Genomic DNA, 13,498 nt, shown 5'->3' with positions numbered 1-13,498 from the left:
ATGGCTTCTTCTTCTGGTTCAGGAGTAATGGTGCTTTCTCATATGACTGTTTTGGCAGCCTGCATGTTCTTTGTTCCTGCAGCTGTTTCACATTCAGATTGCTACACCTCCATCTTTAGCTTCGGGGACTCGCTTGCCGACACCGGAAACCTGCTACACTCCAGGCCTAGTGGGTTTTCGGTCATAGCCAACCTCCCCTATGGAGAAACCTTCTTTGGGCACCCCACAGGCCGATGCTCCAATGGAAGATTGATCGTCGACTTCATAGGTATTGTCTTTTTGTGCTTCTCTACTTCCATATATAGTCTTTCTCGCTTTTAAAAGAATATGGTGAAAGTTGCTTCCATTTGTTGCCAAGGTGGTTCACAGAGTCATGCATTAATATACTACTGGTCTTGGACGTGATAACAGTGGCATCTACTCTGACTCTTAATTAGCCTGAATTTGCTTACATATCTAAGTTGAATCCAAGAACCAGGTAGGATCAGGTTGGCTGCCATTGGATTAGGATCGTGCTTTGCCGATTCTCGGGGCAAACTATCGATTCAAGATTAATTTAGGCATGCCATGATCAGTGTTCAATTATAGTCACTATATATGGCTGAATGAGTTTGTTGTCTGAGTTACTGGTGTGAAGGCCACAGTAGCGAAATAGAACTACTTAATTAGTAGAGTATTTGAATCAGGGTGGACTTCATGACCTGATAAGGCTTTGAACTCTGTGATTTTAGTGTGATTGTGGGGCCAATTTCACTCCCGTATGATTTAGACCTCGATCATGTTTTGCATGAATATAAGTGTGTGAGTTTCATTTAAGGACTATATATACACTTGTATCTAGCATTGAGTCATCTAGTCACAGTAACTATGTTATGATTTGCTATGTTCAGCAATCTTATGACTAATTTCTAATACCTTTTCAGCCGAGGCATTCGGTCTTCCTCTTCTTCCTCCATATCTGGCTGATCCTGAGGGCAAAGAATACACCAATGGAGTCAATTTTGCTGTAGCAGGAGCTACAACACTTGATGTTTCATACTTTGAGAGCAAGAACATCAATCAACTATGGACCAACAACTCACTAAACGTCCAACTCGGCTGGTTCGACAGGCTTCTACCTTCACTATGCTCTTCAAAAGCAGGTAACCAACATATAAAATCTTGTTTTCTATTCTTCCCACAACAGATGAAAAGAAAAATAAAAACAAAAGCCCACAAGAGCTCTGCTCATCTGGTAGGTAACTTCAACAAGTAATTGACGGGATCATGTCAAGGGTTCGAAACCAACAGGGGGCATCTCTTGCTGCAAGGTCAGGTCAGAGCGGGGTGTACTCCCTGGTGGGCAGGGGGGGATCTTAATGGTTTTACCAACCGAAGGCCTGTCATTGTGGCTACAAAGCCGAAAAAAGAATCTTATGCCATATGTATATAAATGAATTGGATTAGACATGGTGGTTATGATTAGGGGTATCAATGGGTTCAACCTAAATAAGAAGGTCCGACGGTAAGACCCAAAGGGACTGATTAATACATGGAGCCAGGTATGGTTTGTGAAATTTCGTAAGACCTAGGCCCGACCCAAGTTTCGAAAAAGATTCACAAATTTTCAATTAAAAAGGATAAATTTTTTTTTTTTTTATTTTATTTTACCAGGTATGGTTCGGGTCTGGTTCATGTAATCCATATACGATTCAAGTATGGTTTCTCTTATGTTTTTTGGGTCTTGTTGGACCTGGGTCTGAACTTGATCGGTACCAGTATCTCAAATCAAGTCTAGGTCTGGTTCCACGTGGGTCTGAACCAAACCCAACCTATTGACAACCTTAGTTATGATTGAATGCATCAAAATTAAACTAAAAACTTCTTTGTTTCTCATTTGGGGTATGTGATAACAGAGTGCCACCACTTTCTCAAGTCATCACTATTTCTCGTTGGAGAGATTGGAGGGAACGACTACAATTACGCCTTCTTTCAAGGGAAGAGCATTGATGAGGTCAAGGCTTACGTGCATGATGTAGTGAACACCATTGCAGATGCTGTGAATGTGAGTTTTTAACATTTTTCACACTTTGCTACTTTTTTTACCTTTTTACATTTCTTATCTCCATTTAGAAATTTTGAAGGATTTATAGTACCTTTTCATTACCACCAACATCCAGAATTTCACGGATATTGGTATTTCCTAAGAACCTTGATAAACTAGAAAGTTCTTGATTTAGGGAAATGAACAACAACAACAACAACCCACTAGAATTGTTTTTATGACTCTGGTTAAGGCCTATATCACGGCAGCGGTCGACTGCATGGTCAGTGGGGTGGTTGTGAGGGGTGCTGAGATGAAGCCACCGGATCAAACCCCGCTGGTGCATGGGTGTGTCTGAAGCTTTCAGACGTGGGCCAAGTAAGGCAGGGTATAATTAGTCGTAGGGCTCACACGAGATTTTTCTCACTTCGGCGAGGGTTCCTCATCGTAAAAAAAAACAAACATACTCTGGCAAAGGTCTATGCAACTAACTGGAACTGGCCCAACTTGGTTCGACTTCGAACCTTTCAAGCCTTTGACTACTGAACTAACCTAATGAAATGCAGAGACTGGTAAAACATGGAGCAGTGGAGCTGATGATTCCGGGGAACCTTCCCATCGGCTGTTCGACAAGTTACCTGACGGCTTTCGGGTCGCAAAATGCGTCGGTTTATGACCCTCAGATCGGTTGCCTCAAGAGCTACAACGACTTTGCAGTCTACCACAATTCTCATCTGCAAGTTGCCCTCCAAAGGCTAAGGGAGCAACACCCACATGCAAAGATCATTTATGCTGATTACTACGATGCTGCTATGGGTTTTTTCAGAAACCCCAGCCAGTTTGGTATGCCAATGACTCAATTAAATTTACCTGTTTGATTTATCAGTTTCTGACAAGAACAAAAAAATGATATATATATAAATTGGTCTGAATTGGTTTTTGAATCGAATGGATTTTCCCAAGAAAAAGGTCAAATTAGTCTGAATAGAATCAAATCGAATTGTTTTGAATCAATCTATTAAAAAATTCATTTTTTTTTTTAATAGAGCACCCCTGCATCGAATAAAAAAGGGCAGGTTCTATCCGATTCGATTCGATTCGATTGGGATTTGTTAACATCGTATCCAATGATCCAACCTCCAGTTTTTTTTTTCTAAACCAAAATAAATTGGTAACTAATGTTTGTGTTTGCTTTTCTTCATGTGTAATTTTCAGGATTTGAGAGTGCTCTGAGAGCTTGCTGTGGTAAGGGAGAGCCATACAACTTCAACCTTGGGGCCACCTGTGGACAGCCAGGGATCGATGTATGCGGTGATCCATCCAAACATGTGAATTGGGATGGCATTCATCTCACTGAGAAGGCCTACCAGTGGATGGCTAGTGGATTCATCAATGGATTCTTCACTTACCCCACTCTGAGATTACCCCTAGAATATTGCTATTAATTAATCAAGGCTCTCAACCATTCAATCCCTTCAGTAGTATTTTTTTTATTTCATTTAACTCTCAATTGTTTCTCAACAGCTGGTGATTGGATCCCTCAGGAATAGAATAGTCCAAGGAAAGGTCTTACTTTTTTTTGGTCCAAGGACATGCATGGAAGTATACATCTTATAAAGAACTGATGAAATTATTATTTACCTGATTGTTCAAGGTTGCATATATAATGTTCTTTTCTATTTAAATTCCTTCCAGATTTATTTTTTGTTTGTTCATTCTTGTTGTTTTTCTTGAATGCTAAAAAGCACACAAATACAAAAACAAAAACAAAAAAAAGAATTTGGGGTTGATGGCACCTCAAATTTCCAACTGCCCCACCCCACAAAAAAAAAAAAAAAAAGAATTTGCGGTAGGTCATGGGATTTTTTTCCCTTGGACTATCTAAAGAAAAGCATATAAACATATCTCATTGGGAGTGGTGGTGATGACAAATAGTTGGACCTTAAGGGTGTGCTTGATTGTTTGTCCAAGATTTGATGGAACATAACCGACAGAACACGGAGAGGCCTATTTTGTGTGTTGGATTTCAAGCATCAGCTTCCAAGATTAAATAGTGATTGACTATTTATGATGGCCTTCAAGCTCTGGTTTCTGAAAAATGCCAAAGAGGGGCCTATTCTCATCATTGACCGTTAAACCCAGTTTAGATCTGATCAGTCGATTGAGTCAAATGAGATTAATACCCTCAATTGTTTAAAACACCTGTCGTTCCCTTTTCTACGAGGGTAGATAAGTGTTTTTGAATTGTAAAGGTTAATATAGAAAACTCAAAAGAATAGTAATTTCAAATACGGAAGAGGTTAACCTCATGTATTTGTTTGACTTTTTTTTCAAAAAAAAAAAGAGAGGCTCATATTAGTAAATTTGAAGAATGTGAGGTACTTTTTGGAATCAATGCTAAATAATTCGCACCTAATTGAAATTTGCTCAATTCCTTGCCTTCAATTAATCATAGTGACTAATATAATATTTTCAAGAAATTGCTTGAAAGTTTAAAACGGTAATTTCTTGTGAGATTTTCAAAATATAATGAGATTTAAGGAAAAAACATAAATATCATGATTTAAATGTGATATTTATGCTTTAAATGACTATTTATAATGAAAAAACCATGTGTTTATTTTTAACTAATTTGTATTCATATTTTCTTATAAAATTTATTTTTTACATTTTAAATTTATTTTTTATTGCTAAAATTTTGCCAAAAAATACAAGATTTATGAAAAAATTTCAAATTGTTTTTGAAAAATGATATTTTGCGGTGTCAAAGTAACCTAAGAATAAGATGAGCATAAGTGGTGTGAGTTTTATGAAAATGAGTTTTTTAAAATAATATTTTTAATGAAAACAAGTGTCAAAGCCAGACACAAAATAATAAAAACCGGCTCGCACGAGTGGTGAAATTCGGGTCAAACTCAAAGAACGGAAAATACTTCGTATTCAACACACAATCTAAACTATTCTTTATTGCCAAAATGAAAAAAATAATTTAATAAATAAACAAGAGAGTATTGTCCATGCAGAATTCTTAAACAAATAATAAAGTGTCTTATTACAACCCCAAATAAATTGAATTGAATAAAATAACGCCTATTCTAAAAATAAAAGCAAAAGTGTCTTCAGTGCTTGAAGCTTTTAGAACCTTCTTGATTGATTTGCTTCCCTTTGTCCTTCTCTCTTTAGGTAATGCTTGCTTTCTTGAACTTTTGCTTTTCTGAGAACTCTCTGAGAGCATTTTTGAGGGCCTGAGTAGACCCCAGAGGGTACCTCGAGAATACAAAAAAGGTTTCACCACACGTTCCAAGACTTTTCTGCAAGACACAAAAAGAAAACACACAGCAGAAAAAGAAATCTATGAGAAAATCAAAAGCAAATATGCAAAAAAAGCACAAAAACATGAACTAATTAACACGAACCAACTGTGAACTAATTTACACTAAAAGACGAAATAGCAAAACTACCTAACTAATTAATTCAAGAACTAATGAACAACTAAGCTTAACTAATTCAAGAAATCAAGAACTAACTAAAAAAACCTAAACGAAACTAACTAACACTATATGTTGTACTGTTTATGAATGTAACCGAATAAATAAAATTGAAATATAAAAGTAACCTAGGCTATGCTGAAAATCAAATAAAATAATTAAATAAAAATCGGCTAGACTAATTCTAACTAACTATGCATGATAAACAAAACTTAATACTCTAAAGCATATAACATGAATCCAACGTGATTTAAACTAAAGTAAATAATTTAAAACTATCCTAAGCTACAACCACATGCAATGCATAAAACTAAAACAATGTTAGATATTAAGAAAAACCGCAAATTGCAAAGATCATGAAGATCGGCTAACTAATTTTAACGACTAATTAAACTAATTAACTTCAATCAAACTAATCTATACTAACATTAACTACAAAATTAACCCTAATCTAATCCCTAAAAAAACAAAATTCAACGTGAATTAAAACTAAGAGAAACACACTATTCAAAAATCGGATAACTAAGCATACTTTAAAAAAATGATAATTGCATAAAACTGGCTATTTCTAATGTAATCTATGAAAATAAAATAAAATAAAACTAACTATTTACTGACAAAAGAAAATGCCTAACTTTAATCTAAGTTATTCTAACAAAGAACGATAACGCAATAAAAGAAGATATATTGGTTAATAAAGAAAACCATTATTTAATTGATCTAAAGAACATTGAAATAAACAAAACCTGAAACACATTATTCTAACCTAAACCTAATCAAGAACTAATCAATTGTATACATGAATTGATACAATTTAACACCCCCCATCTCAAACTTAGGGCGTGATGACCGAAAGTTTGTCAAAGAGAAAATTAAATCTGGGAGAACATAGTGCCATTGTGAAAAAGTCTGCCAACTGGCATTCTGAGGTCACATAAGGAAGGTCTGTGATTTTCTGTAAGTAGGCTTCTCTGACATAGTGGTAGTCCATCTTAATGTGCTTAATTGGTAGACTTCTGAAAACTCTGATTTTTAGCAATATAGATTAATTACACTTTTATTATCACAACACAATCTTGTAGGTCCTTGGATCAATATTCCCATATCCTGTAATAATTGATGAATCCACACAATTTCTATAGTCATGGAGGCCATGACTCGATATTCTATTTTTGTTGATGCAAGAGACACCTTCTGTTGTTTCTTGCATTTCAATGAGATCTGTGATTTACCTAGAAAAATACAAAAACCAGTGGTGGAGTGACGCGTATTTGGGTAACCTCCCTAATTAGAGTCAGTATATGCAATGAATTCTAAATTAGAAGTTAAGGAAAAAAATACTCCCTTGTTTATTGTGCCTTTATATATCTGATAATACGAAGTACAACACTCATATGAACTGAAGTGAAGGCATGAAAAATGAAGGGTGATGATGGGATTTCTTTGGAAAATCCTACTCCCTATAGGCAACTTGTGAGATCCCTTATGCATCTTAGCATCACACGACCAAGCATATCTTATGCTGTGTTGAAATTGACTTACAGTATGCACGACATGAGATATGTCTGGTCGTGTGATACTAAGATATATAAGTGATCCCACAAGCTCCAGATAGGGAGTAGAATTTTCCAACGAAATCCCATCATCACCCTTCATGTTTGAGCCCACAACTTCTCATAAAATTTTTTATTTGTAATGCGGGACTTGTCAAGATTAATCCCGCAAGCCAATTTAGTTTAAGACAAAAAATAACCTCTATGAGAGTAAGCAATCTCAATACCCCAAAAAAAAAATAACCTCTATGGGATCTTGTCGAGTTACCTAAGAGAGTAAAACCTGTAGAGTGTAAATGAGTCTTTAAGACCAAGAAGGACTCCAAAGGTAACATAGAGAGACATAAGGCAAAATTAGTTGCTAAAAGATTCACCCAGATGGAGGGCATTGATTATAATGAGGCATTTTCTCCTGTCTCAACTAAAGAGTCAATGAGAATAATTTTGGCCCTCGTAGCTCATTATGACTTGGAGCTATATCAGATGGATGTAAAAAATGTGTTCCTCAACAGGGATCTAAATAAAGAGGTATACATGTAACAACCACTTGGTTTCTCTCACGATGATCGTTTGGTTTGCAAGCTTAACAAATCAATATATGAACTTAAAGAGGCCTCCCGACAGTGGTATATTAAATTTTCCCAAGTCATTATGATGTTAGGGTTTATAGAAAACATTTTTGATCAATGTATATACCTTAAGGAAAGTGAGAGTAAGTTCATTATATTGATATTGTATGTGAATGACATTTTGCTGGCAACGAACGATATAAAGTTACTTACAGAGATAAAACAGTTTCTTGCATCATATTTTGATATGAAAGATATGGGTGAGGCTGCTTATGTACTCGACATTGAGATCCGTCGAGATAGATCAAAAGATTTTCTAGGCCTCTCTTAAAGATCCTATATAAATAAGGTGTTAAAATGATATGGGATGGAGACTTGTTCTCCTAATTCAACACCCATATCAAAAGGTGACAAGTTGAGCTTAAAGGATTGTCCACAAGACGATATTGACAAAACACATATGAGTGTTTATCCATATGCGTAAGTTGTTGGCAACTTACAATACACTAGACATGTTATCGTCCAGATATCTCTTTTGCAGTAGGGGTGCTTGGCCAATTTTAGTCTAACTAAGGCATACCCTATTGGAAAGCTGCAAAGAAAGTCTTGCGGCATTTGCAAGGGATAAAAGATTATATGTTGATATATCATAAAGTTGATCACCTCGAGGTCATTGTCTACTCGGATGCGGACTTAGGAGGATGCCTTGATAGTAGAAAGTCTACTACTGGGTACATCTTCTTACTTATTGGGAGCGTGATGTCTTGTAGGAGTGGAAAGTAGACGACCACTGTTGCTCACACCATGAAGGCAAAATTCATAGTATTGTACGACACTACCTCGCAGGGCATATCGTTGAAGAACTTTATATCACAGTTAAAGGTGGTCGATTTCATTGAGAAGCCACTGAAGGTCTACTCTGATAATGAAGTTGCGATGTCCTTTTCGAATAATAATAAAAGTATTACAACATGTACACATATGAAATTAAGGTACTTTGTTGTTAAAGAAAGGACAAAGAATCATCTAGTGCATATTGTTAATATTGGTACCAAAGAGATAATTGTTGATCCTCTTATTAAAGGGCTAGCACCAGGATTATGTTCCGAACATGTATTGAGGATAGGGTTGTTAAACTTTTTTTATATATACATATAAAAATAAAGTGATCACATTCATTTCATTGATTCTCGTTATTACTTGTTTGTTGTTAATCTCATAAGGATTAGAGATTCAACTAAGGATCTACATAATAGATCATAAAGGCCAATCTATTCATCAAGTTATTCCCATAAAGTTTTTTGGTTAAGGGTTTATCGTCGAAACAAGTGAGAGAATATTGGTATAAACCACCAGCTAGTGGGGGTGGTTACCCACGATGTGGATACCCCCCACAGAAGATGCTTCTTCCGATAAACTTGCACAGAATAAGGGAGAAGGGTTACACAAACGGTTCCCACTTTGTGCCTATAAAAGAGGTATCATGAGCAACCCTCAAAGACGTGTGAAAACACAGGGTGAAAAACAGAAAAATGAGAGAGGAAATCAGTTGGATATCTTACCTCTCCATTCAGTGTTTTTCCATCCGGTGAGGGAACAGATCCTGCCCACCGCCTGCATCCAGCAGCCTGCGCTCGTGGAGTGCAGCAGTCCGGCTAAGGAGAAGTTTTCTCCTGTTCAGCCACAACCAATAGCTTCCCCTGCACCAGCGTCGATCATCAGCCATCATCCAGTTCATCAATGGCGGCATCAGGTAATCCTGCCTCTGCATTTCTTTTGCATTGTTTTATCAGTAACTTGCTATTGTTGTTTTTATTTGTGCGCTGGCTGGCCGAATCATAACCCAACATATTCACATCTAAAATTACTTATAATATCTCTTAACTCAAGTTTGCACAAACTATCGTGGTATACAAGATTGCACAAACTATCGTGGTATAAAACTCATGAGTCATACTATGAAACTTTGGGAGAGGGTGATTGAGTCTAGGTTGAGGAAGGTTGTCATGATATCGGAGAATCAATTTGGTTTTATGCCTGGAAGATCAACTATGGAAGCTATACATCTTCTTAGACAACTTATTGAAAGATATAGAGAGAGGAACAAAGATTTGCATATGGTTTTTATTGATTTAGAGAAGGCATACGATAGAGTACCTAGGGACGTTCTCTGGTGGACAATGATGAAGAAAGGTGTTTCTCTCAAGTACATTAGTATAATTAAAGATATGTATGTAGGAGTAGTAACCAATGTCCGCACTTGTGGAGGGGTGACAACCAATTTTCCGATAACGGTTGGGTTACATCAAGGATCTGCTTTAAGCCCTTTCCTATTTGCGATAGTGATGGATGAGCTTACGAGATCAATTCAAGAAAATGTACCGTGGTGTATGTTGTTTGCTGATGATATTGTTTTGATTGATGAGTCTAGAGCTGGGGTTAATGCTAAGTTAGAATTATGGAGACAGACATTGGAAGCTAGAGGTTTTAAGTTGAGTAAGAGTAAGACTGAATATATGGAATGTCGGTTTAGTAAGCAACGAAGTAGGGATGGGAGTGTAGTGAAGCTTGGTGAGCAAGATATACCGGTGAATGATTATTTCAAATATTTGGGATCCATCATTCAAAAGTATGGAGAAATTGATGGAGATGTAAATCATAGGATAAAGGTTGGGTGGATGAAATGGAAAAGTGCTACTGGAGTGCTGTGCGATCGTAGAATGCCATTGCGGTTGAAGGGAAAGTTTTATAGGACGACTATTAGACCCGCTTTACTATATGGTACGGAATGTTGGGCTGCCAAGAGACATCATATTCAAAAAATGAGTGTAGCTGAGATGCGGATGCTTAGATGGATGTGTGGAAATACAATAAAAGATAAGATTCGGAACGAAGAGATACGTAAGAAGGTAGGTGTTGCACCCATTGAAAATAAGATGCGAGAGAATCGTTTACGGTGGTTTGGACATATTCGGCGAAGGCCTAATGATGCTCCAGTTAGAAGGTTGGAGAAATGGGAAAATATATTAGTTAAAAGAGGTCGGGGTAGGCCTAGGAAGACTTGGATGGAGATGATAGGAAAGGATATGAATGCTTTGAACCTCACCGAGGACATGGCGTTGGATAGAAATGATTGGAGGAAAATGATTCATGTGGAAGACCCAAAATGAATTTCTTTTTTGGTTCATATCGCTGACCCCAATTGTTTTGGGATGAAGGCGTAGTTGTTGTTGTTGTTGTTGTTGTATCTCTTAACTCAAGTGTGAACACTATACTTTTACCGCAATCGAGTCTCAAGGTGCTCAAACAGTATGATATGATCATTACACCAACATATTTGTATTAATGTACAAAACTTCTTGCAGATTTACCAAAATATTTCTCCTAAATTGACTCACAAAACCTGAAATTTTGTGTCACTAGTTTAATCAACACTATTAGACAAGTAGATTCATTTCTTTAATACGAGTCCAATGCACCAAACCTCGCTCAATTTTGAGTTTGGGGTGCAAAGTTATGCCTATTTTACCAAAATGGATCTCGGGTACCTAAAAGGGTATTATGGTCATTTCACATCTATTTATAATTCAAGACTATCTCACAACCCGATCCGAATCTATTTATGATCTGGATCTGACCCTGTCAGATTGGATCTAGATTCATTACTTATCTAAATACATAACAGTTTGACTGGATATAGAATAATCTAACTAGATCCTAGACAATCTAACCGGATCCAGAACACTCTGACTGGATTCATACACTCTCACTGGATCCAGAACGGTCTAATCTAGACCTAGTTCTGATATGGATCCAAGAGTGATCCAATCAGATCTAGAGTAATCAATCTGGATCCAGAATAGGTCTGAATCAAACTGAATCTGAACTAAGAACCCAGATCCAGTTAGACTGAACCAGTTTGGCTTGACTCGGGTTTATCCAAACCGGTTCGATTCAGACCCAATTCGGTTTAGACCAATTCCTCAAGAACCAGTTTGGTCTGAATCGACCCATATAAACCGGTTCGGCGAGACCCGATTTGTTCTGAACCGGTTCAACCAACAAACTCTTTTTTTTCTATCTGGATCGATCTTGGTCTGGGTGCGACCCAGACCGACTCGTTTCAGTTCGGTCTAGGTCGCACCCAGGCTGAACCGACCACACATTTTTTTTGAATGCAAAATTGGTCTGGGGACGACCTAGACTGACACGTTTTGGTCTAAGTCGCACCCAAACTTTGCCTCGGTCTGCTCTAAAAAGCCGAAACTGACAAATCCATATCTCTCTCTCTATATATATATATATAAATAAATATATAAATATATATATGTATATATATATATATATATATATATATATATATATATATATATATATATATATATAGAAAGAGAGACAGAGAGAGAGAACCATTCATTTCTTTCATCGCGAAGGATCGGAGAAACTGACAAATCCATAACCCTGTGTCTTTCCGGTCCCATAATATCTTAATACCTTTACAAAGTTTTGGCATGAAACAATGAAACAATGTACGACATCGAATCAGTTTTCATAAAACGTAGCAACATGTTGCCTGTTTGGGAGACACAAGTCTTTCAGATATACAACATACAAATGTTCCATCAGCCACAAACGATGATATCACGAGGAACTTCTACGTACATTAAATAGATATACAACATTTGTCCCTCAGGCCCTCTGCCATACCGGTGGGAGTCGAACCTTGGATGAAGGGTTCAGCACCTTCTCCCCAAGCCCTCTGCCACTTATAGTTCTGCAATTTAGAACTGGATCTGGAAGTGGACTTGCTCAAAAAAAAAATTAGTTCTGGAACTGGGTAGTCTTCAGCCTCAGACTGACCTAACGATTTGCAACCATAGTGACAAAACATTTTTTGGGTAAATATTGGCAGCCAAATTCTCGTGAAAAATTGATTCTTTTTTTGGGAAGAAAATGGAAAAACATGTACAATAAAATATTGTAATTATTTTTACAAAGAAAAATTAAAAATAAATTCTGGCATTTTTATTGGAAATTAAATATTGGCCAGCCAAAATCTCACATTTTTTTTTCTTCAAAGAAACGCCAATATTGGTCACTATATGTTTGCAACCCTAGTGAGACAGCTCTTCAAGACTCATGTTGAGATCTTGATCCCTTGGACAGCCATGTTTTCTAGAGTTGTAGTCCCAATTAAAGGTCCATATAATTAGTGAAGTAAACCTTGCCTATTGACACCATGGATATATATCCATATTGGGATTAGAACTGTCAACCGAAGAATATTGGTTTCAAGAGTCCATATTACATAAAATTTGTGCAATCCTCAAGTCTCACCATCTCTGGTTGATAAGGATGGAAGAGTTGGTTATCTTCTGGGATTCTTTTTTCCATCTAAAGTCCAGTTATTTGGTCCTCAATCTTGTAGAAGGGTAAATGGAGTAGAACTACGAGTCCTATCAAGTATCATCACTTAAATTCAGTAACACCCCAAAATCAAGGTCCATCATGTGACTGCCGGTTTTATAAAACTTAATGGGCTTTAAAATAGCATAAAGGAGATTTTAGTGTAAAATTTTTTCATGGATTTACAGGTGGCAGCATACGTTCAAGGACTTAATTTTCAAACTCACCATGAAATGAAGAATTTTGTTTAAAGAAGCATGGCCGAAGATTTCAGTTTAATTCCATGAACATAATTACGTACGTAATCACACCACCACAAAAGCTACAGTTCAACTATAACGCTAAACATGCGTGGGCACCCAAAGCCTGCTACAAATAGAACACTGCTCGCTATATATAACGACCATCTAACCCCTCTTGAATTCACTTAAACCTCTCTCTCTCTCTCTCTCGCTCGCC

At 36.9% G+C, this 13,498-nt stretch overlaps 1 protein-coding gene across 1 annotated transcript; it reads left to right on the top strand.

The window, feature by feature from the left end:
• On the top strand, positions 1 to 3,468 carry LOC149817485 (GDSL esterase/lipase At5g45910-like). Its single transcript, XM_089985416.1, has 5 exons — positions 1 to 268; positions 924 to 1,142; positions 1,896 to 2,044; positions 2,590 to 2,866; positions 3,239 to 3,468. Exons 1-5 carry the CDS (start codon positions 1 to 3, stop codon positions 3,466 to 3,468), a joined length of 1,143 nt encoding a protein of 380 aa, XP_089841542.1.
• Positions 3,469 to 13,498: the final 10,030 nt, after the last annotated feature.

This window comes from Nuphar pumila, chromosome 13 (assembly GCF_984573655.1).
Source record: "Nuphar pumila chromosome 13, dmNupPumi1.hap1.1, whole genome shotgun sequence".
Classification (NCBI taxonomy): domain Eukaryota; kingdom Viridiplantae; phylum Streptophyta; class Magnoliopsida; order Nymphaeales; family Nymphaeaceae; genus Nuphar; species Nuphar pumila.
The sequence above is the reverse complement of the archived record's forward strand: the minus strand, read 5'-3'. Positions and strand labels throughout refer to the sequence as shown.